Genomic DNA, 26,041 nt, shown 5'->3' on the forward strand with positions numbered 1-26,041 from the left:
CTCCCCAACTTTTGTGCTGTGGTGAGCTGGGGTGGTGTAGATCACAGAATCGTTTACCACGGGGTTCGAAGACAAAAAATGTACGTAATTTGTTAGTTTTATTAATTTAAGGGGAGAGGGGATAGAAACACAAGCGTTGAATCTTCAACGTGGTAATATTCAAGGAACTGATTCTTACGTGATGGATTTATCGAAACTCGGGGTACGATGTCTAAAAAACTATAGAAGAGAGAGTTCCACGCGCTGGGGCCCATAATAGTCGAGGTATTTTTTCTTTTTTGTTTTATGACTAAAATTTATAAATGGGATTTTTTTAAAAAATAAAAATAATAATTGTAAAGCGGATTACCGTAAAAAAATTGTAATTATTACTTGAAAAAACGTATTCATAGGATTCAGCAAAAAAAAAAAAAAGTACAAATTAGACAAAGATATCTCTTTATTTTTTTTGTTGAAGAAAGATATATAGTGTATGTGAATATTAATTTAAATCATGAATCTTGTACGCTTCATCAAAACAATAATTTAAATCATTAATCTTCGATCTCTTGATATTCAAAATAACAATAGTATTTTAAATATACTAAACAAAATAATTTTCAAATGATAATAGGGAATACTACACTATTCCCAAAAAAATATTACATCATCATTATTTAAAAAAAAAACAAATAGTACATTGTCGGCACGATAATTTTTTTGATAGTATCAACTTTACTCCGACAATTCGTATACGTAAAATACAAATTGTACGTGCATGATGAGCATAGAATTACTAGTAAATGTAGAAGAAGATATGGGAAAATACATCACTAATTCGTATGAATTGATACAAATTGTGAAACGGATGATATGTAATTGACTATTAGTCACGGTAATAAAACCTATAATTGGAGGTAAACGTGTAACCTAGAGATTTCCACTCGTATCATAATCCAAATATATATCGTTACAAAAATGCTAAGATTCAACCACTATTACATGTAATATTTAATTGGAAGAAAAGGGTTAGTGATTTGATTATAATATTTCATAAAAATATTATAAAAATACAAAATTAATAACCCAAAATCTAATATATTAAAAATAAATCAATCAAGTAAAAGATTGTCGTTTCCGTTAAATTCACCTCCACTGCGGTATAAATTAATGGATCTGCATTGGTGGTCAATATTGGTCACTTGAAAGAAAAAAAAGAAGAAGAAAGGATCGTAGGTATCTTTTAATTAAGGTGGTTCAAAGAATCGAAACATTTCAAGGAAAATTTTGTCTTGTTTTCACATTTTTGAACACTTGTATTTTGGATTGTGACTTTTATGCCAAAATTTTCGAGTGCATGGTTCGATGACGATGATGCTTTGTTTCTTTATTAGCATCACCTTCATGGTTTTAGTGTTACGTGCACTTGTCAAATGTGAGAATATATGAAATACACACACATATATATATATATGTGTGTATTTGTAATGACGTTCGCCAACAATGCACACATTTGTGTCAATTAATGATATGAAACTCACATGTTTAATATGATGAATCATATCAAATTTGTATATCTAATAGGCAAGTGTCATTTGATCAGTAAAAACGATTTGTGAAAGTACAAAGTAACAACCGTCTATTTTATATGTTAAGTTACAATCTTTTATTCGTATGACCAAATTATACTAAAATAATAATATTATTATACCCTCAAAATTAATAATTTAAATTCTCATAACTATTATTTAGTAGATTGTACATAGACACCACCACGTATACATATGACACTATTATATAAATATCTAGTTACGTACCATGCAGTAACAAATTGGACTAATTATTTTATTTATTTCTAGTTTATTCTCAACGGTCGACATTATCGCGTCCGACAAATAAAATCAATGCACAATTTAATCGTAAATAAATATATAGTTTTATTCGTTTGAATTAAGAATTCTAAATTTATGGATATTTCTTAAAAAAAATTCCATTTAAACTTTTTGGATTTTAGTTGAAATTTATATGTAAAATTATTTTCTTTTGAATTCGAATTAAGCTGCGAATTACAAGGAAAATATTTCAGTCAAAATAATTGATGATGCATTTAAGGACAGGGCATGTGTACAGCCACAGGAATGCTTGGTCACATGTTCCAAGTTCTTTAATATAATCATACATAATAATTTATTTTTCTGTTTCTGTTTATTTAATCTTTAACAAAAAAAAAGTATTTTTATTTTATATTTCTCTGTATTTGTGAGGAAGGGGAGTGGTCCCTTTTCGATGTTTCTACTTCTGCCACTGTCTGTTAATTTATTGTTACCAAATTTACAGTGCAGTTATCGCGTTAATTTTAATCGAAATAGAGTATAAATCAAATTAAATAATTAAATTAAATTTTAGAGAAAATTATCCTCAGTTAACGAGAGAGTATGTTATGTTTAAAAATATTCATTTTCAATTTACTAAAGTTAATAAAAAAATATTGCTATTTTTCGATCGAATGCAACAATCTACGTTTATTACAATTGTCTCATATTGATATATTAAATTAATAAAAAATGACTTGTGAAATCAAAATGTTATATCATACAGTATTTTGAGATCATATTTATCTTGGATTTAATATCAGTGTTCTCGTTAAAAATCGGTATAATGAAAATAGTGACCTAGGAAAAAATTACCATTGAAAAATATGAATAAAAGTCTTATAGAGTATATTAATCATTGTAACCTCGAGTTTAATTATAACCTAACAAATTTGGAATCAGTTCTTCCATCAATAAATTGGTCATTACACGGCAGAGCTTTAGAATTAGAAATAATCTAAGTAATAATTTTTTATTTGTTATATATATATATATATATATATATATATATATATATATATATATATATGTATATATGTATATTTATGGCCCACATGGATGCAGGAAAACGTAGTTAAATTAATAGAAACCCAAGTGAAAACAAATGAGAATTCTCGAAATGATTGGTAGAAACACGACAATATTGAAAACATGTTCTAACCACTTTTCATGTTTATATATATTTTATATACATGAAAATAATAAAAAGTTATGCACTTATTGGATGCAGAATTTGTTTAATGGCAGATTATTGAAATAAATTATTATAATTCTGCATTTGGTAAGAGTAAATGAGATCAAAGTTATTTTTCTGTGTTTAATATATACATAGTCAATGTTTGGTATGATTTGTTTATAATTATACCGTAATTTCGATGTTATGACAGGAAGACGTGATTAATATAAGTACTTAACCTTAATCCACGACATGATAGTGATTAGTTTAAGTATAAGTTTCTATTTAATTACCATAATAACACGATATTCACAGTAAAACCATGTAGAAATCATGTTTAATTTCTACATAATCCTCTTGTAATAATAATAATAATAATAAATTATTTAAATTGATATCGGAAAAAACCCGATCTAAAAAAAATCATACTTCTCGATTACTTTACCAAAAGTATAAAAAAAAAAACCGATAAATGAACATATGTGGACAGCATGGCAACGGCGGCTGAAGGTCACGCGCTCCTCACCTGTTTTCGTCGGTGGAATGCGACACCACCCACCGAATAAGAAGAAGTAAAGTCCAGACGGGGGGCGGGGCCCATAAGGCCCAATATTAATAATATAAAAACCAATTAAAATGTGGGCCGTACCGAGTATCTTTTGCAAGCCATCTCCGCCGACAGAAAACTCACCACCTCGATCGACGGTGAGCGATGAGCCACGTGTCGAAATCGTGGGACTCCTTACAGCTAAGTGAAAACACTTGACTGAGTGAAGTTGGTCTGTCTATTTCATTAGCTGTAACCCCGAAATTGTTCAAAAGCTGGTTCCATCTTTTTTCCACGTCAAATCATTATTGTTTGCATTATTATTCTACAAAATTATTTACTATTTATATGTTCTAATTATTTATTTATTCGCTTGGTCGAATATTTAAAATAATAATCTAAAAACCAATAAAAATAAATTTTGAATGCTTTTTTTGTCTGACAATTTATTTAATTTTTAAAAAATACAAATATTTAAGGTCTAATGATTTTTTTTAACGAAAATACAATTTCTAACTTATTATTAATTTTTATATATGCAACACGTGTGATTTGATCGCGAATCGTATTCACGTTAATTTTTAATTTATTATTGAGTGAGTCTCATGTGAGACCGTCTCACGGATCATAATCTGTGAGAATGGTCAACCCTATCCATATTCACAATAACAAGTAATACTCTTAGCATAAAAAGTAATACTTTTTCATGAGTGACCCAAATAAGAGATCAGTCTCACAAATACGACTAACACAAGTTTTTGTCTTTATTATTTTGTTTTTGGTTAGATACGATGCTGCACCATTCTAGCTAAGCCTAAAGTTTTAAGCAATTAGTATGTTATTATTTCTCAACAATAATAATATTAATATTAATCAGTACGGTATAAAGTCGTTATCAGTATAATAAATAAGTGATGAACATAAATTATGACATTTATGAATTTGGTATGCATCTATATTGCGGAAGATGAGATCCTAATTATGTGGGTACTACCTTCATTTCATTTCAATGGGTAAGATCTTGCCACATATATAATTTCAAAAAAAAAGTTGGTCCTATATATGCATGGGAAAATCTTGGTCATCCATCCTATCATGGGAGCAATACCCACATAGGTGGGATGAATAAACCTTGTATTGCATAACGACAATATGCTTTCAAATTATATAATTTCTTATATAATATATTTTTATTATTTAAATACAATAATTAAAAACATTATGTTCAGAAAACAAAATTAAACACATACTCTTCTGCTCCCTCAAAATAAAAAGATGTTACAAAATCTCAAAATGCAGTGAAACGTAAGAATTATTACATGACAAATTACATGTAATGTCAAAAAAAAATTTAAGGACATATAATAATTTTCTACCCGGTTTATTTTTTAGTATCGGGTCGAAAAATAAGATCCTGCCGACAGTCATTAAAAAAAATAAAAATTACTCAAAAAAAATTTATAGCCACCTCGTTCTTCTTCTTTTTTTTTTTTTTTTTTATATATATCACTATATTTATTTAAATTATTTTAGTTTTCCCACCGACGAAGGCATAAATATCTCCTTACTAAATTCAAACTATTTACTTTTGATGAATTATATATATAATTTCTTTATACTGATCATTATTCATTAATCATATTAATATTTATGTTCATCGATAAAGTAATACTAATTTATTGAAAAAAAATTTTGACATGTTTTATCGCATCTGATAAACGAACGTTACACACACAAATATTGATATAGTTGGTGGGATCACTTATATATAATTTGTATTCAATTTTTTTGTTAATTGACACTTGTTTTATTTAATAATAATAAATAAATATAGAGTTGTAACAACTTCATTCGTAAATTTGTAAATAAAACTTTATTGTTGTCTGACATAGGAAGGTAAGAGCAGTTAATAATATAATGTAATTGTCAGAAATTGAAGCAACACCTTTCCCCATTAAAATACGATATCCCGAAAGTCTTTTATTTTTTGTTTTTCATAGAAAGTCCTTCGGATGCAATTTGAGTTTAGAAAAAAATACTCAAGTATAATTCTTGATTCAAGTTTAAATTCAAATACGACCTGTTTAACCATTTTAGGGCGATTTTTGTATATATTAAAATAATATTTGCAATTATTAAAAAAGTTTAAATTTTTTTTAAGGTATTAGAATTTCCATACGGCATAGTTTTATATCCACGTGGAACTTACCAGCAAGTACTTAATTACCGACAACACCAAGTTATAATCAACATTATTTAAGTACATTTTAGTTAATTAAAATTAAATAAAGGAAGGATTTGTCGATATCGAGTGTATTATTTTCATTGTTATCAAAAAAGACAATCAACAGACAATACAATACAGAAGTGTTCCTAACAACTTTTCATTATAATTAACGTAACTAATAATAATCATTAGTCCATCGAAACACATACAATAATTTATCCAGACAATTTAGAAATTTAAAAAGAAAAATAAAAAAAAATTACTTATTTTTAGAAGTTACAAACACTTTCTTAAATTATAAGCAATAATCTATGCATAATCAGCTGAAAATTTAACTTTCTAAAATTTCAATCCCCGACAATTTTTTTAAAAGTAGAACAAAAAATATTCTTTATATTTTTTTCCGAAAAAGATAAATTGATAATTACATGCTATTGCATTATCCAGATAAGATGTATCATCACTGTATATTTGACATTATCCTCCTCTGTGTTTAGTTGGAATTTTGTCATTGTGCTTCACTACAAAGACATATGGGCCTCACCCCAGGCCCAATATAACATATCATCTAATCAAAATCATAATTTTTTTTTTTAAAAAAAATAGATTTATTTTTTATTTTATTGCTTTAAATTGAATTTCATTAATCTATACTATACTGACTATTTTTGGTATGCCAATATAACACCAAAATTTCTTTATAGTTTACTCTTCACAATATTTCTTGGCTACTTTTGCTGGTGTGAGTTTATTAGTAATTTTTTTACATTTCCTTTATTATTTTCTTTAATTTATTATCTTATTAAATTATATTTAATTATAAATATCATATCGTAATAAAATAACATATATTTTTACACAAAAAAAATCAACATGACATGCATCGTGTGCCACGGAACACTAGTTTAAATAATATATATGCCCAGTTGACATTTTAATTATCGAGAAAAATAAAATAACGAAACCTTATAAAGTGGATAATTGCTACTCAACCAAACCCAATATTTTGGGAGAGCCCAGTCTTTCTCTTAACTAAATTGTAAAACGAGAACCAGCCCAATCAAATTGCGGACACATCAACCAAACAAAGTTTGAAATAGTGGATCCTTCTTTCTCACTTGGGTCGACCCAATTTGATCATATAAGATTATAATGATTATTTTTTTTTATAATAATTAAACTTTAATGAATTACTTCTTACATCAATTAAACAAAGTGCGAGTCTCGTGTCTGTGAGACGGGTCAACCCTACCGATATTTACAATAAAAAGTAATACTCTTAGTATAAAAAATAATAATTTTTCATAGATAATCCAAATAAGAGATCCGTCTCATAAATACGACCCGTGAGACCGTCTCACACAAATTTTTGTCTTAAGCAAAAACAAAAAACAAAGGGAAAAATAAATGTATGCCATTTTAAACCTTATTTTTGATTAAAAATAAAATAAAATTGTGTTTGATACTTTTTGCCTAAAAAATAAATATTATTTTATTATGATATGATATTTATAATTCCAAACTCCAGTCATTGGTCAGCATTAAGGGAATGTAGAGCAAATAGGTGATGAAAAGAATATTTACCACACTGCTTTAAGTTCCTTTTGCTTCAAATGCTTATCCATGTTCGTAAGCCGGGCTGTCTCAAATGCAGAGTACCCTATAGCCGCAATACATGCACTGTAAAACACTCGAGGTCCCATCCCACGGGTAAAGCCAACCCACCCTTCTTCCTTCAATGTCCGCTTAACCATATCGTTGTCCACATGGTAGCTTGCGGCAGCAATCCTATTCATAGACTCTCCATGACCCTGAGTCATCAGCCTAGTTTTCACAACATCCAATGGGGTTGTCAAAGATGCAGAAATCGCCCCTGCCAATGCTCCGCCGACCACACTCTGAAAAGGCTCCAAAAAAGCTTTTCCTGTCTCCCTCAACACCGCAGGTTTCAAGTACTCAAACGAAGAATAGCTCAAAACGCCAGTGGATAAATTCCTAAGCAATGTAGCACTATACCCCGCATGCATATACCCCCAAGATCCCATCTTTCTCCAAAATTCGTAACAAAACCTCCCAAGACATACCCTTTGCGCCGGCCTGCATGCTCTGAGTGATAAATTCCTTCGGCACCATTATTGCCGAGGACATGATATTCCCCATCGCACCAGCAGTGGGAGGAATCAACACCGGCGGATATGTCCCAATTTTCCAAAAACGGACTTACAAACTCGCAGGTCCCAAAGTAAACCGCAGAGGAAAAAGTGGAACTCACAATCACAGCAGACACCCCGCTATAAAACCCAAGAATTCCTCTAAAAAGTCTTGACTATGACATCAAACGCCCCCTTGTAAATCTCGGACGCCCCTTTACAGTGTGTTTGGCAATCAGGATTTGAGAGGATTTTGTGGGATTTGGAATTGGATTTGGAATTGGATTTGGAAATTCAAGTATTTGAAATTCCATTTGGTGTTTGGTTTAAAATTTAAAAATGGTATTTACAAATCCATTTCTTGTTTGGAGAAAAAAAGATTCGAATTTGGAATTTTAAAATTTTACTAAACTACCCTTAGAAATTTTTGGTGGATAATGATGTGTTGGATAAAAAAGTAATTTTATGTTTTTAAAATACAAATCCCACCAAATCTTATCAAATTTGATGGGATTTGGATATACTTGTTGAAATCCCATGAAATCCTAAGCAAATCCGAATACTTTTTTATTAACATCTTGCCAAACAGTAAAAATAGGATTTTGAAATCCAAATCCCATGAAATCCTCTCAAATCCTGGTTGCCAAACACACTGTTAGTCTGCAGCTTAGTCTTGATTGTAACAGCTATCAAGTAAGGGTGTTCAAACTTCGGATAAAATCGAAAAAATCGAAAATCAAAACCGAAAAAACCGAACACTAAATCGAACCGAAAACCGAATTTTATAATTCGGATATAAATGTTAAAACCGAAATTAATTTGGTTCGATTTCGGATTATAAATGTCAAAACCGAACTGACCGAAAAAACCGAAATTTAATTAAATTAATAATGTTATTTTTATTTTATATTATTTATTGAGATGATATTAGTGAATGAAGAATTATTTTCAATAATACGTGGTTGATTATTGTTTATGTAATTCATTTGTACTTTATATGTAAATATTTTACTAAGAAATCATTTAAAAAGATAACATATTATATTTTATAATATCTTTATATTATTAATTTAAATAATGTATCAAACCGAAATAACCGAACTATTTCGGTAAAAAACCGAACCGAACCGAAGAAAAATGGTTCGGATATCGGATTATATATTTGTAAAACCGAAAATACCGAAATAAAAAACCGAAAACCGAACCGACCGATGATCACCCCTACTATCAAGTGTGTGAAGACAGACATATGTAAACAGTAAAAGCACCGGCAATGCCACCAGCTGCAGCGCCGATGACTGCCCTCTCAAGAACAGAAAGATTCTTGAACAAAGCATGGACCGCGAGAGAGCCTCTGGTGGCGGGCTTCAACCAATTCTTAAACGTGGGCTTTTTTTGGTTGTTGATTTTGCTGTGAATCCAAACGCTGGTGGAGGAAAACTTCAAACTTACATCTAGAAATGTTGAAAATTCTGGGTTTTGCCTGGTTTTGGGTTAGGGTATTGGAAGCATGGAGTTGGGCAGGAAATGAGGTTGTTGAGGTGGTTGAAAACGGAATTGAAGTCGTCGATGAAAATTGGAGTGAGTGAATTTGCAGAGAGGAGGTGGTCGAAGCCTCCATCGAGGATAAAGGATGGGAGATATGCTGTTCTAAATCAGGTTTGGATATGCCGAAGAATTCGTCAGTAACAGGGACCAGGGAAGCCACGAGAAATGGCTGATAGAAGACAAAGACGGTGGTACTCACGTTCCATAGATTTTATTTTGATTTTTTATAATAAAGCTCGACAAAACTATCCTTTTTCATTCGGGAAATTTGAGTTCATCTCCGGCCGTCGTTTTTTTTTTTTGTTCAATCCTTAGATATTTTTTTAGTACCATATTTCCACATTAAATGTACTACATTTCCATATGAAGTGTACTACATTTTGTATGACATAGTACCACAATTTTGTGGGTAGAAAGTGAAGCCAAAGAAATGTTTTGATTGGGGATTTTTTACCAACTTCTCCTTTTTAATACTTGTTAATTCTATTATAAAATATACATTTTTACAACGTTTATTTTTTAATCAATGCAAAAATTTGTGTGAGACGATATTATGAGTCGTATTTTGTGAGACATATATCTTATTTGGGTCATCTATGAAAAAATATTACTTTTTATGCTAAGAATATTACTTTTTATTATAATTATTGTATAACAGGTAAAGATTCGTGAAACCATGTCACAATAGACGTACTCTTTTATCAAATATTTTTTTGATGCATTTGTCAACCATTTTTGTTTGGATAAAACTAAAAAGACTTATAAATACAAATAATTATGTATTATTCGTTTGATGAATATAAAAGTTTCAAATCTTTTATTTTTAGTTTCTAAAGTTTGAAACAAAAAAGCAAACAAATTTAAAATAAATCGCAAAACTTTAATATTTTATATAATAATAATAATTACTAATTATGTAATCTTATAGATTATTCCTCGTAATACATGTCATTTCACTTTTAGATAAATATTTTTTTTTAAAGACATCAGAATAAAAAATAATTTTTTTATTAGATTTCGAGAATAAACATATATTTTTATATATGTAATTAAAAGATTTCGTCTATTGATAGATTGATCAATACGTATATGCCTATGAAGAGTAAGATTTTGCTCAGAAAAATACCAGACTCGCTTAGAAGGGCATGTGGAAAACTATGGCTATAATTTTATATAAAAATATGCATCCATCAAGTAATAGTTTGAATGTTACATTGTCTTCATATATCATATAATAACTCAAAATGGATTGTAATTAATACTATTTGGAGTGTAAATATCATTATTTAATTTATTTTAAAATTTATGAATTTGTATTATACCATAATTTGTAAAATAATGAAATGATGTGTTAAAGATATATCTTATGAAATGAGAAAGAAAATAGATAATGATGTCTGTTCTTGTATTTTCAGCACAATAATTAAAATTAACTAATCTCTAAAAATCAATCTTCTTAAATATTAGAAATAAATCCAATAGGATGGGGGAAAAATCGAAAAATATAATCCTAAAAACTATTTATATCACTTAAAAGCTCCCCCTTTCTTCGAAAAAAAGCATAACAGCCATTTTTTTTTATTTTTTTTTAAAGAAAATTATCTCCACCCATTTCACATATGAAAATAATGAATTTATTCAATTTTAGTTTTTAAAAAAGGCAAGGTAAGCAGGAATTTTTTTAAATTTTCGAATAAGCATTTGTAACTTGAAATTCTTGTTAAATAAATTAAAATTCCCAAAAAAAAGTTTTAAATTTATATCTTAGAAAAATTCAAGCAAAATGAATTTTAAGATTAGATGTTATTTATTTTTGTTTAGTTTCTAAAATTATCAAAAAAATAATTAATGTTGAAATTTAATAATATAAATAACAAATTACAGCCCGTTTGGTAGGTGGGATTCAGTAGGACTGTGTTCTTTTTTTCATGCTTATCCATCGTTTGATGTATTTTTTACTAAACCCATCTAATATCTTATCCAAGGGAGTAGGCTGTACTAGATAGGTTTAAATAAACCCACGCCTCACCCCAATATTAATTATCCTTCGTTCTATCAAGGCTGTATTTTCCTAAATTACCCTCAACAAACCCAACATATTTTCCTCCCACTTAACAACAAAGTACGAACAGAGGCCATGGCGTAGGTTTAGGGTTCGGCGCTGCGAACGCTACATAACTCAGGTAAACAATCTTCGACCGAATTTTTCGAAGACATTTATTTTCGTACGCCGTTGTCGTGATTCAGTTTTCTTAGGCTAAAATTTGCTGTTGTGACCTTCGGAAGCTTCAGGATTGTGAGGCGGCCAACGCAGTGTCGGTAACTGACATTTCTTTACTTATCCTTCTTCCAGAAATCTGAAATTTGTTCAATTTTTTTGGGTTGGCGTCGTTGAATTCAATTTTTTTTCGTTATTTTAACTGTATTTGTTTGCAGCAGCACTTGTTAACCCCTGTGTTGTGTAACCATCGGTCAATTTGTTACTTCATAACCCCAGTGTGTGTAGTGTAAACAGCTATCAATTTGTTACTTCATACAATGTGGAAGTGCAAAAGTACTGGATTTTTTATTAATATTGTGATGATTTCGTTTTTTTCATTAAGCTACTGATGTTTTTAATTTCAATTTCCACACATACAACAATGTGTTTAAAAATTTATAACCAAGCATTGGGAAACAATAATTTAGTTGTCAAACATGCATTAGCATCTTCGTTCTCAATTCTTGTACTGTTTTGTGTTTCGCAAATGTCATTGTTAACCCCATTTTCAATTTTATTCCTTCCTCGAGTATCTTCGCTGCCTATAATGCGTAGACACGTTATTCTTTTTGTGTTGCTGCAACAAATCATGTCTCGATCCTTGTTGGTTATGTTACTCGTGAGACATTTATTGGAGATACGTTCAGAACGACGTTGCAACAAGCGTAAAAGAGCAATGTCCTACAACATGACGGAAAGAATTCCTGTGCAAATGAACCATTTGCACAGGATGATTGACATAGGAGACGTGCAATGTGTGTTGAACTTGCGAAAGAATAGGAATGCATTTGTACACTTGTGTTACTTGCTAACTCATGTTGGAGGCCTAGTCGACTCTAGATATATCTGTATTGAGGAGAAGGTGAGCATGTTTCTGTATGTATTGGCTCATCACAAGAAGAATAGAGTTGTTGGACATGACTACGTCCGTAGTGGCCACACAATCTGCACCCATTTGCACAGAATCTTGAGAACGGCTTGGGAAAGTTGCTGACATCTTCTTCAGTGGGTAAAATAAATTGTTTCTGTTAACTGAAAGAAATCGTTCAACTAAAGAGACTCAACCATGCACTTAAGTAGAAAATATAATGATGTAAATGCTCACACTTCTACCAACATTAATGGCAGATGCAGAAAATTACTTTACTTCCTACAGTACGCCAAGGGTATTTTGGGTACTACACATTTACATACATTCTCTATCACACTTTCAAAAATCGTACCAAACAACACAAAGGACAAGAGCAAACCATACAAATCTTCGTGTATCATTTACATAATCATTTTGGTATTAATTATTTGTTTTGTTCTGTCATTTCAAACGCAGCCTTATAGTATAAATAGTTTATCATTTACGTACTAATCATTAGTTTATCCTATGCTTCCAACCAAACTCAGCCTTATAGTATAAATAGGACTAAAATGATGTGTTTGCAAAAGGATGTATTCGGTATTCCTCCCGCACCACCAAATAACGAATAAAATAAAAAGCCACCGTAATTCGGAAACCTACGGTGTTCTTACGACATTATTTCCGTAATTCTTCCTGCAGTTTTACTGCTCTGATGGGGGATGATTATTGGAGTAATCAACAGCCTCCGCCGTATCAATCGGCCACTCCGCTTAAGCGAAATCGAACTGATTTTGGTATTTAACCGCTTAATTTTCCCTAATTTTTTTCGTTTTTTCATTTTGAGGATTTTGAATCTGTTTACGGATGAGAACGGGCAGTTGCTTTTATTGTTGTGAATTTTTCAGCTTCTAGCGAATTGATAAAAGGCGCTTGCTTTACTGCATTATAATTTGGTTGGTTTTAATTTGTTAACATGAATTCGTCCAGGGCTATTAACTTACGGAGATTGAAAATTTAGCTTATTGTCATCAAACAGTTGTTTTATGGATAATGAACTGAAAATTAACCTGAATTCTTCGAGATGTTGAGTGTTGGTGAGTTAAATCCTCGTAGCCACTTGTGTATTTGACTAATTAGCAAAATGTACTGTTCCCTTCATGACATTATCAACACCTCTTGGGTGAGATTTTTATTCGACAAACTTTAGTATGCATACCAGGCTGAAGGATATGCTTTAGGATTATGAAAATCCAACAAAGATGGTGATATTGCTGGGATTTAATCCGTCAGGACCTTATGATCCAACAAAAATCCAACAAAAATGTGTTTTTTGAACCATCATTCATATAACATCATTTTGTTGACTCTTCTGGAACCTTTGAAGCCTAGTTTTCTCTCTATTTTCTGCAAATCACTTAAATGTTTATATTGAATTAAAATTTATGATTTGAAAGTTTGACCGGACTTTGATCTCCAACCTTTGGACCAAAACTTTTGCAATTTTCCCTTGATCGTTGGACCAAATAGATCATTTGTTTAATTTTCCAATTCTGTTTCTGCTTTTTTTCTGGTTTAGAGAAACACAATCACAGAACTCTGTCCAAATTTTCAAAATTTGTAGTTCTGAGAACATGTGTGACAACATACAGGAACTGTGGCAAATCAAATTGGGTTATGAGAAGAGGCAGATTAAGATGCATCTATAATGGTTAAATTGAAGACTAAATGACTGCATGAAGTTCTGCCGTTAAAGTTAAATGTTATTTCTTACTAATGTAGATCTTCCACCAATTGAGGGGAACTTCGCTTCTGAAATTTTTTCCCGGAATCATGATCTGGATGGGTCTAGACCAATAAAGGACACACAATCCTTAGGGTCGGCATATGACAATTATCTTCGTAGTTCGGTAATTCCTCCTTGTAATCTTTTTTCAGTTGTGTGTGCACGCTGGAGTTTAAATATTTGCTTTTTTTTTTTTTTCCAGCAATCACATTCTGAGGAAGGAAGTCAGTTTAACCAAATGGGGGTTGGAAATGCTGCTAGTAGAGTTATGCCCGCTTTCCATCTACAGGATCATCTTGCAATAAACCATCTGGAAGACGTGGCTCCTGAACTAGCACCGAATGATAGAGGCACTGGTTTTGGTCCACCTCCAGTAAATAGAATTACTGTACCCCGGGAAATTATACCACTACCTCCAGATGCTTCTAGTACGTTGTACATTGAGGGGCTTCCACCTAATAGTACACGTCGGGAAGTGGCTCGTATCCTTTAAATGTGGTCATAATTATATGAAACTTTTTTATCTACATTTACGTGCTTCGATTATGGTACATTCTCTAACCTGTTCTTCATTCTTTAACTTCCAATAGATATTTTTCGCCCTTTTGTAGGGTACAAAGAAGTAAGGCTTGTAAGAAAGGATTCAAAACACGTAAGTAGGCTGCAAATTTTCCAAGATCTCTTTCCGCTCATGAGAACTTGAAATTTCTTCTAGGCCATCTTTATTCTTTCCCATATACGTCATATTGAAGTTGACACGCATGTGAGGTTTTGATTAAATATTTACTTATGCAGCGAGGTGGAGATCCCCTTATTCTTTGCTTTGTTGATTTCGTGGATGCAGCTTGTGCAGCAACTGCTTTAAGTGCTTTGCAAGGTGATTGCCTTTTGTTTTAAGTAAATATGGCTTCTCTTTTTAAAAAATCAATTATTTAAGATGTTCAGGTGGTTAGATCTCGATTCCTCAAACTTCTGACCTCTTCGTTTGTTTGGATTGAAAAAATTGAAAGCGAATATTTGTCTAATTGAAAGTTATTTGAAATGTGCGACTGGTGTCCCCTTGACGTGTCGGAATGAAGATACTCATTGTTTGGTGAAAATTGGGGTAATTAGTGAAATGAAGCAATTATTTAAATTGTTTACAACTTAAGTTTACTAAAACGCAGGAAGGGCATGTATGTTATGGTATTTCACGCTATAAGTAAATATGGTTGTTTATGCAGGTTATAAGATGGATGAAGAAGATGCAGATTCTCCTTATTTGCGTCTGCAGTTCTCAAAATCCCCAGGTCGGAGGTCGGCCCCTGGATCTCGCTGGAGGCGATGAGCAACCATAACTTTTCCTTCTACAGCATGACATGAACTTATTTGGATGGTAGGTAGTGTCCAAAACAAGTCAATAACTTTGCATCTTGCAATTTAGAAATGGGGCGTGGCTGTATGATTTCATCTCTTTTTATTAGCTGGAGGCATTATATTATGTTGTATGGTTTCTAATATAGCTTAATTTGGTTTCTTCTTTACTTGTTCCAACTATATAATCTGTGTACTTGCTTAATTTTTATTTTCAATAGTTGACATAGCCAACTTCTGTAAGTGGATATAATCCAGAAACCCGTAAGCCGGCCACTGACAATTCTTTGTCAAAGATTGTTGTAACGTCTGTGATTGAACATAGCGAAAATCCATCCGTATTTAAGCTAACAATTATCATAAACATGTGTCATACACTTGAATAGGAGCCTCTAGGGTAATTATGATAATTGGACAACAATTTCTAACAGGGGTTTAAAGTGAAACCTGCTCACATATTTGTCTCCCATGAGGTCTTCGTGTCCCAGATGTGCTTTTTAGTTCACTGGTGACCATTTAAAGAAAATTTAAAAGAAGTTCGAAAATTTCAATATATATTATACAAAAAGAATCTAAATTGGTTTAAGGAATTTATAAAACTCAAAACATAAATTTCGATATTTCGAATGATATTTGAAACAATTCAAGCAAAGAGGTTCGCTGCTCAATCAAATCTGTGCGCAAATCGAACATGGGTCTGAGAAACTCCCCACATTTAGCTGAAGTGTTGGAAAGATGATATGCATTTCCACTTTAACTGACAAGTATATATGTTTCATTGCCCTCAACTGATGATACAAGGTAACCTTTCAAAATCTTCAAACCAGTTACCAATCAGTGCCACCAGTCAAAAAACAAATAGAGGATCACAGAATTGCAAGCGGTTATCACGAAGAAGCGTTTAAACAACCGATACATAGTGCACTACCAATGGATGAAGCTGCCTGAGCGGCGGCGAAACCAAAATAACACCATCCCCTCTCACGAATAGAAATGGCACCGGACGCCTTGTGGTCTGAAATGGTAATCAAAGTTGTCATAAGAAGAACATTGAAAATAACTTACTAAAATGAATGTTAGTTCAATTGAGCAAGAGCAAATACAGAAACGATACAAGTTGTGATTGGTCTGCTAGGCCAAAGAAATCAATAAATACCAAAAATAAAAATACGACATGATTATCATAAAACTAAAATATGAAACTTTCTTGAACCATCAAACTCACTTACGCTGCACCACGTTCATTTTTTATGAGAGTCCAACCACAAATAAGCGAATGGACAACAATGTAACTAAGAATTTTTCTATAAGATACCAAGTAAAAACCAAGGATTTTTATGACTACCACACATGAATATATGCTATCAAGTCCTGCTAACGCCACCGTGTATGACTGTATGTCCATGAGTAAGAAAAATTTAAAGAATTGTATTTATAATGGACATTAGCATCACACCAAATTTTAAGAACACCTTACTTTCCTGGGATCCAATAGAACTTTCATTGCCTACTTGACCTTTGTCTTGATACGCACATCTCATATCCTTTGAGAATTAGACTGCCAATGATTAAGGGTGCTACCTATTCATTCAATAATATTGGTCGTGTTAACATTTTTTTCGATCCTTCCCCCTTTCTCCCAGTACCTCGAAGGCCTAAAATCCAATGGCAGTGATTTATCAGTGCTCCATAGATATAAGAGACCTGATTAACCAGACATCATACAAGAATCAAAATATTTTCAAAATGATGAACTAAAGAGTTACAGAGTTCAAAAATACAAATGAAACCTACTCCATACATTGATATTTGGAAAAAAAAAATTCATTTATGCTTCTTAATTGCGTTCTTGAATTTCATATTTATTGGGGTCAACCAATTGCTTCACGTTTAAAGGTGTAGTAATGAATGATTAACTACGTAAATCATTTATGCTTCTTAATTTGGTTCTTGAATTTCATATTATTGCGACCAACCAATCGTTTCGCGTTTTAAGCTCTAGTAATGAATGATTAACTACATTTAGTTTGACGAGATTTTGAACGGATAAACTCGAACTAGAGTCGATCTGTGTATTAGAGTATGGTATCACTCGACATTTAAAAGTGTGTTTGGTTGAGCTTATAAGCTCTACAAAACAATTTATAAACTGTTTTGGAGCTTATAAGCCATGTAAATTTGTTTGACATTAATTTGGTCAAACAACATATAAACTGTGAAATAAACAGTTTGACAACTTATAAGTTGTTTTTAAAAAATTTGAGATAATTACTATTTAGTATTTACATTACTTTAGTAACATTATACTCTCTTTGATAATTTTGACAATAAAAATAACTTTCAATACCAATCATATCAATATGTTTAAGTTATTTAAAAAAATTTATGCAAACACTTTAACAATTTTTATGAAAAATGAGTTCTGATAACTTATAAGCTACTAAATATGTTTCACAAAAACTTATGTAAAACAATCTTATGAGTCAATTTTGTAATATGAATTTCCTATTTGGACCACTCATTAAAATATTATTTTTTTTTATGTCAAATGTATTATTTATTATTATAAATATAGACAAAGTTAACTCGTATAACGGATAAAGATCTACGAGACCATCTTACGAAAGTCCTATAAAAAATGTTTTAATAAGCTTAGCCAAATTGTGGTGAATTTGCATATACTTTACACAAAGTTAGTGTGTAATGATTATCTCATAGATAATTTTGTGAAACGAATCTCATGTTTTACCGAGTCATTAAAAATATTATTTTATATCAGAAGTATTAATTTGTACTTTATATGTGAATCAAATCAATCCGTGTCATAAATATAAATATATGATATCGTCTTACAATAACAATATTTTTTTTTAAGTCAAGAACGACTTGAGAATAATGATAATGATAAATAAATCTAAATATACGGTATTACTATTATATTAGGCATTCCTTTAAATAAGTTGAAATTATTACGAGTCCACTTGATGTATCGTCTCACCTAAAACTAAAACACACCCACTCTTTGATTTGTATATTTAAATATTCATTTGTATATGATTTTTGTATAGGTAGAACATATCTTTCATATAATATAAATTGATTTATTTGTTCAAGTGATGCTCGATAATTAATCTCTTCATTATTTAATTGTTATTTGAGTTGATTAAATTTTTTGGGATGTAACAAAAAATTTCCAAATAAATGCAAAGATAATTTTTTCATTTCAAATATTTTTTGTAACTCGATACGTAACATATAACAATTTTCGTAATTTCACTGTTGTAATAATATTAATTGGATGAAAATTAAGGAAAAAAATTAAATAGAATATAATGGAGAAGTTGGTGAAAAATCATCAATCAAAATATTTCTTTGGGTTCACTCCCTATCCACAAAATTATGTTACTATATCATACAAAATGTGGTAAACTTCATATGAAAATGTGGTACATTTCATGTGAAAACGTGTTACTAAAAAAATACCCAGAGACTGAACACAAAAAAAATCGACGACTGAAAATTGAAGGCCAATTCCTCGTATAATAAATGGGGACGTTGACCGACACTACCATACACATAACCAGCCGCAAGTGAAATCATCAAGCCAGCTGGAAAGGGTATTATCGTAGTTTCATGTTATGCAAGTCTACACATTTTTGTGAGATGATTTGGAGGAAAAATCCAAATCTTGTCGGTGCTCCGTTTTCCGCACAAAATCCCATTGTAATTCGAATCCTTGGGCTATATTTCATCACCACGTTTCCCCAAAACCTTCCTAAATTCTTCATTTTTCTGTCGTCATTTTCAGTTCTACCCGCATTTTCGATTCGGCCCTTGAAAACATACTGACCCTGCTGCAGGTTTAGATCCGGGCATCAGAGAGGATACACATTGTTGGTTTTTGGAGCAGAAAGTTGAGTTTTTTTGGGTCTCCATTCTGGAAGTAAATGGAGGAAAAAAGGCGATCACGAGGGTGGTGCGGTTGGTTTCTGGTGTTCATAGTTTTGGCAGCAATTGCATTCGCACTTTTCTTGACTTTGAAGCACAAAATGCACAAGTCTAAGGAGCCGGAGGCTGAACCAGTTCCGGGGCCTCCAGGCGCCGTTACGCAGAAATATGCTGATGCTCTCAAAGTTGCTGTGCAGTTTTTTGACATACAAAAATGTACATTATACCCTTTCTTTGATCCATCATTGCTCTTTTGCTGTGAATGTGTCATGAAATTTGATCTGTTTATGTAGTTCCTTTTTCCGTTTTAAAGTTTTAAAACGGGAACGTAAGAACCCATCATTATTTAGTGACTCATCATTTGTTCTTGTATTTTTAGAACTTTTTAGCGATTCAGAACAATTTGATGCTCGTGCTGAATTTGGGAGTCTGTTTCTTGGCTTTTGTTTAACTGTAAAATTCTATAGATAGCTTAAGCACGTCTGTAACTGATTCAATGTGTCTATGCTGGTAATATTTTTTACTTAGTGGATGAATTAGACTCAGATTACACTCATTATCCGTTTTTCTTTCCCCAATTATGCGAAAGAATATCTTGTTAATGGCGGAACTCTCCCCAATTAATGCTGCAGCTGGGAAATTGGTGAATAATCAGATACCCTGGAGGGGTGATTCGGCTTTGAAAGATGGAAGTGAAGCAAAGTTGGATCTTTCAAAAGGGATGTTTGATGCAGGGGATCATATGAAGTTCGGATTTCCAATGGCTTTCACTGCCACAGTATTGTCATGGACTATACTTGAGTACGGTGATCAAATGAAGGCGGTGAATCAATTGGAAGCTGCTCAAGATTCACTCAAGTGGATTACGGATTACCTCATCAATTGTCATCCTACGGATAATGTCTTATATGTTCAGGTTGGTCTAACCTTTTTGCTTTTTGAGAGCTGACCTTCCTCGATGATCATTTAGATCAAATTATGCACATGCCGGAAGATTTGGAGATGTTACTTTCGTGAAAATGAGCTTCTTGTCAATTTCTTCTGTTCTATTTTTGGAGGTGACAGTGCATCTCTAAAAATCATCACTTGTTACCATTTGTTTTGTAGGCTTGAGGAGTAAGTTTAATAGCAAAAAATATGTACTCTTTAGCCAAGAAAACTAAGAGACTGTATTTTGAGGATGAAATGGAATTTATGTGTTCGGAACAATTAAGATGAAGTTTGGAAAAAAACTCGTTTGACCAGAATGATAATAAACATGGAATTCCCATCTTACTGTTTAGTGTTTTCCCATCTATTTTTCTCAAGCATGGGATGCCCAAATTTTCCAACTTCCAAAGTGTGTGAAACTGTGTGTTTCAAGTATGATATTTTCACCATCTTTCTGTTAGTCAAGAATATAGAATAATATTGAAACTTCGGCAGGTTGGCAGTCCTAAAGTAGACCATGGTTGTTGGGTTCGACCTGAGGACATGACGGCAGAAAGGCCGCTTGCTCAGGTGAATATTTCTGCCCCAGGAACCGAGGTTGCTGCCGAAACTGCCGCAGCTCTTGCATCAGCATCTCTGGTGTTTAAGACCATAGATTCGGTGTACTCAAATGTGCTTTTGAAGCATGCTGTACAATTGTTTACATTTGCTGACATGTATAGAGGGTCATATTCCATCAGCATTCCTGAAGCACAAACTTACTATAATTCCACTGGCTTTGGAGATGAGCTATTGTGGGCAGCTAGTTGGTTATATCATGCAACTGGTGAGAAATCATATTTCGAATATGTGACTGGGAAAAATGGTGATGACTATGCTAACTGGGGAAGTCCAACATGGTTTAGCTGGGATAATAAACTGGCTGGAATGCAGGTAATCCAAGTCCCCATTCTGGTAAATCTGTTCTTTCACCTGTGGGACACGTTGGGTAGGTTTGGTTCATTTGCTATACTGTATTTCCCAAAACCAAACCTAATACTCTTATTTTTTTTCCTTTCGCCAAAATATGTTTTCACCTATTTCAAATCCCTCTGCATAATGAGTAATTTTACTTCGACTGTTCTCCACTCTCAACCAAAATACTCTAATATTACGTTATACTTCATTTTTGACAGAATATGCTATACTCGAATTTTTTTAAAATAATATACATATATTACTAAACATTATATTTTAATATGTTTTATCAGCAACTCGTGAATTTTTATGTTAGATACATTCTGTAAAAATGTTTTTGAGAAAGCCGAATCAAACATACATCACATTTTGCAAAAAATATTTTTCAGATAACTCCTATACCAAAATCAAATCGATCCATTGTCTTTGGCTCTCGCAAAGGCTTGGAGTTATAGTGTTCAGACGTCAGAGGTAGTGGGAACATAATATTGGTCATCGCTTTCCCTTAGATCAAGCCTAGATGGTGTATGGCTAAGTTCTTCATCACCCCAAAATGTTTTGTTAGATGTTACACAGATCAGACTACGCAACTTTACAAACTATGATGTCATCTGATATGTTTGCAACTTATAAGCTCCTAATTTTCGAGAATTAAGGAGAACACAGCTTGTACTTAACCAAGGGGATAGTTCATAAATGCAAATGTAACTGAGTGCTTTTGTCACAGGTTTTGCTATCAAGGGTTAACTTCTTTGGTTCAAAAGACGTCTCAGATTCCAAAATTCTTCAGAAGTATAGGCAATCAGCAGAGGCAGTCATGTGTGGTCTTTTGCCAAAATCTCCAACAGCCACATCCAGCAGAACTGACAGTAATTTTCTGTCTGATACTTTTTGTTGACTTGGATTCTTTTACTGATTTTCATTTTCGCCTATTTTGACTCATAGTTCATCTTCATCATCTGTTGGTGGTATCTTTTCATATTGCTGGTTTTGAGCACACACAAGTTTTGGTTAAGTTTTTCTCTTCCTACCCCGATTCCAAGAAGTGAACATAATTGTTCATTTGGGATTTTAGCCATAACCTATATGGGGTCTTTACAATGTTCTGAATATCTCTTTCACATTAATGTCAAATAGATCATCTAGTGCAACTACTGTAAAACATTTTCTTTTGTTCATGGGATGAACTGCAGGCGGTTTAGTTTGGATAAGTCCGTGGAATGCTTTGCAGCATCCAGTGGCGTCAGCATTTTTGGCTGTCATTTATAGTGATTACATGCTTACATCTCGAACGGCAAAGATTTCTTGTGATGGACATTATTTTAGACCCTCAGACCTCCGGAATTTTGCAATCTCACAGGTATACATTCTATCATACAATGTTCTACTAAGGATCAAATGTTTCTCCATTAATCTTTCATCGAAGAAAAACTTGCCCTTTAAATTGCTCAAATTATCCGTCGATAGAATCAACTGTGCCAGCCCTTGCCCATAGGGGTGAGCATCGGTTCAGTTATTAACCAAACTGAACTTTCGAAAACCAAACTTATTCATGAACCAAACGACCTGACCAAAAAATTCTTAAAATCGAACTAACCAGATTGAATTTTGGCAAAAGTAAACTAACTCAATTTAAGTAACCAAAATAATCAGACCCAAACATATATAAAAAGATATTTTCTTTTTACTTAAGTTTGTTTGAATTTGGAAAAAAAAACTGGCAAACAACTAATCCATATCTTTAAATTTTAATAAACTACACATAGGAATAACCAAATTGCCGAACCTATTCAGTTTGGTTTAATCAAATCCATCATTTTGTTCCACCTCTAGTTATTGTGTTGTACTAACCAATTCATTTTATGCCTTCTTAGGCTGATTATATATTGGGTAGCAACCCTATGAAGATAAGTTATGTTGTTGGATATGGTGATAAGTATCCACAATATGTCCATCATAGAGGTGCCTCCATTCCAACTGATGCAACAACTGGTTGCAAAGATGGTTTCAAGTGGCTCGAATCAGATGAACCAAATCCTAATATTGCAATGGGAGCACTTGTTGGTGGTCCTTTCTTTAATGAGTCATTCATCGATTCAAGAAACAACTCAATGCAAACCGAACCAAGCACTTATAACAGCGCAGTCCTAGTTGGCCTCCTTTCCAGCTTAGTTACTACATCATCCGTGGCACAATCTTTTACCTGAGAAAAAGATTCTGACAAAACATATTGGTCTCATCCTACATTTACCATTATCACTTGAGCTACATGATGAAACACAGACGACGTAGTACTAGCGTGCTGAATTGTTTACTAGAGGTGCTGCATTTGTCTGTAATTGTGATGACGGATCTTGAGTTATGCTGCAAAAGATGGTGTGTACGTTTTTCTTGAGTTGTATTTGATGTAAAATGTCTAAGATTTTGTTCTATGAGGACAATTTTAGTTGTGAAAAAACTTTCATTTACTAGCAATATTTTATAATCCCTATAACCCATGAACCCGGTCATCCCGTTTGTCCGGCCGATGCTTGCATATAGAAAATTCAAAACTTAATTAAAAAAAATGTAAACATACAAACATCATCCACAAATACATTATTTTTATAACTACCCTGCTTTGTTCCCTCAGGAATTTCATCAGTTGCACAATTATTCTTGCATTTTTTCCTAATGAAGAATAAAGAAACCTTATTGTTTTCAAGAGAAGGCCTCGGCTTTTTTTATAAATCTTGTTTTGGATTGAAGATCGATATGAAAACGGAGTTTGATCATTCGTTAGAATTAAGTTTTGAATTTAGATTCTATAAATCATATTTTCTTTGTGAGATCATCGACTTTCATAAACTTATTTGATGAATTGAGATTTTTGGTTCATAAACATATAGGTGTCAAATATTTCTGCAGAAATTTATAAAATATCTTTGAAAATTATAAATGTTGTATAGGCCATAATCATCAATTAGTTTACACTAAGCATATATGACATAATGTGTTCTTTATCAATTCCCACAAGGTGGTTCCTGTCCAACATCAAACGAGTAGGTCTTTTGTGAGACGGTCTCACGAATCTTTATCTGTAAGACTGGTCGATCCTACCGATATTCACAATAAAAAGTAATACTCTTAGCATAAAAAGTAATAATTTTTCATGGATGACCCAAATAAAATATCCGTCTCACAAAATACGACCCGTAAGACCGTCTCACACAAATTTTTGCCCCATCAAACCTAAGGTTTATAGACCCTTATAACTGATTTTGGCAGGTTATTGCTTATGTGTGTAGTGACATAAATATCTCCTAAAAGAAGAAATACGTGAGTGAGTTCGAATTTACGTTAAAACAAAAACATCCAGTGCCTGTTGTAATAACAATAACAACTGATTTTGGCAGAGGATCAGCCTAAATGTTGCTCCAACTCGGATTCTCATGTGAAACCTCCTTAATGTATAAGTCACATTAGATGCAATAAATAATTTAGGTAGTTTGTTGAAATTATATATTGGAAAACGACTTATGGTTGGTTGGGAGTAGTAAGGACCACATCCATTGTCCTCTGATACGGACACATGCATTTTCTAAACCATAATTATATGTCCACAAAGGATTCTTTGGACGTTTGATTTCTTTTCATTTGAAAGCTTTCTTCAACTAATACGTGTTCATATCATGACGTTAAAAATCTTGAAATTAATATTAATTTCCCGAAATATTATACCTTATATTTTTGAGAAAAACAAGTAGTTCCCTGAAATATTTTGGCAATAAACGAATTCCAAATACAATAAATTGATTCGTGAGATAGTCTTACAAAATTTTTGTGTTTTATAAAAAAGAGTTCGTTTCATTAAGAGACAAAAATATGTCATTATTATTCTTATCATTATCTTATTATTATTTAGAGATTAATATGAAATACGCAAAGGTGTTAATTTAACATGTTTAGAGAATCGAAGGAATTTAAATTCTTTTTCGCATTTGCGTGTCCAATATTACATTTTTTCATACAACGAAGACGAATATATTATCTAATCTAATCCAAATTTAAATTACTCAAACAAGTGAGATTTGAATTTAAAATCACAGATGTCTTTGGGATCTCATTCTTGTCACTAAGACAAACGATATTTGGCAATATTTTTGACATTCGAAAAGTCAAATTATCGAAAACTTACATAAAAAAATGAAGGTTGTTTTTTAGACAAGCGCACACAAATTTAATTTAGAAAAAAAATGGTAATAAAATCAGAGAGATCAAATTAAAAAATGAAGGGACTAAATTTATATAAAGTGTGATATTAAGGGGAAAAAAGTGGAGGACCCTACTGGCTGGATGAAGCCCGACAACATTAGGTAATTTCAATGGTTTTAGTTCCCTACAACTGATATATCTCACCCCACATGGGCACATGTCATTTTTCCCAGAGGAAAACTTTTTACTTGATGTTCATTCTTC

General features: G+C 32.2%; 2 protein-coding genes and 1 pseudogene across 3 annotated transcripts; 2 read left to right on the plus strand and 1 right to left on the minus strand.

Annotated features, from left to right (window-relative positions):
* Window positions 1-6,159: 6,159 nt before the first annotated feature.
* LOC140810509 (protein MITOFERRINLIKE 1, chloroplastic-like) lies at window positions 6,160-8,528 on the minus strand (annotated as a pseudogene).
* Window positions 8,529-13,209: 4,681 nt separating this feature from the next.
* LOC140810580 (RNA-binding protein 2-like) lies at window positions 13,210-15,928 on the plus strand. 2 transcript variants are annotated; one of them, XM_073168423.1, is made up of 6 exons: window positions 13,210-13,406; window positions 14,392-14,519; window positions 14,598-14,877; window positions 14,986-15,047; window positions 15,191-15,272; window positions 15,619-15,928. In XM_073168423.1, exons 1-6 carry the CDS (start codon window positions 13,325-13,327, stop codon window positions 15,720-15,722), a joined length of 738 nt encoding a protein of 245 aa, XP_073024524.1. In that variant the 5' UTR covers window positions 13,210-13,324; the 3' UTR covers window positions 15,723-15,928. The 2 variants fall into 2 exon arrangements, with proteins under 2 accessions (XP_073024524.1, XP_073024525.1); XM_073168424.1 differs by having other exon boundaries at window positions 13,216-13,406; window positions 14,262-14,519.
* Window positions 15,929-19,412: 3,484 nt separating this feature from the next.
* LOC140809487 (endoglucanase 10-like) lies at window positions 19,413-24,058 on the plus strand. Its single transcript, XM_073167136.1, has 6 exons — window positions 19,413-19,912; window positions 20,329-20,612; window positions 21,122-21,559; window positions 22,311-22,452; window positions 22,777-22,943; window positions 23,458-24,058. Exons 1-6 carry the CDS (start codon window positions 19,696-19,698, stop codon window positions 23,788-23,790), a joined length of 1,581 nt encoding a protein of 526 aa, XP_073023237.1. The 5' UTR covers window positions 19,413-19,695; the 3' UTR covers window positions 23,791-24,058.
* Window positions 24,059-26,041: the final 1,983 nt, after the last annotated feature.

The sequence above is a fragment of the Primulina eburnea genome, chromosome 13 (genome assembly GCF_022965805.1).
Source record: "Primulina eburnea isolate SZY01 chromosome 13, ASM2296580v1, whole genome shotgun sequence".
Lineage (NCBI taxonomy): Eukaryota > Viridiplantae > Streptophyta > Magnoliopsida > Lamiales > Gesneriaceae > Primulina > Primulina eburnea.

Bases quoted from the DNA above. Each gene is read 5' to 3' on its own strand.
- LOC140809487 (XM_073167136.1), top strand. From the start codon at position 19,696: ATGGAGGAAAAAAGGCGATCACGAGGGTGGTGCGGTTGGTTTCTGGTG. The intron at 20,613-21,121 runs GTTGGTCTAACC...AAACTTCGGCAG, and splicing joins ATAATGTCTTATATGTTCAG to GTTGGCAGTCCTAAAGTAGA. The intron at 22,453-22,776 runs GTAATTTTCTGT...GATGAACTGCAG, and splicing joins CACATCCAGCAGAACTGACA to GCGGTTTAGTTTGGATAAGT.
- LOC140810580 (XM_073168423.1), top strand. From the start codon at position 13,325: ATGGGGGATGATTATTGGAGTAATCAACAGCCTCCGCCGTATCAATCG. The intron at 14,520-14,597 runs GTAATTCCTCCT...TTTTTTTTCCAG, and splicing joins ACAATTATCTTCGTAGTTCG to CAATCACATTCTGAGGAAGG. The intron at 15,273-15,618 runs GTGATTGCCTTT...TTGTTTATGCAG, and splicing joins TGCTTTAAGTGCTTTGCAAG to GTTATAAGATGGATGAAGAA.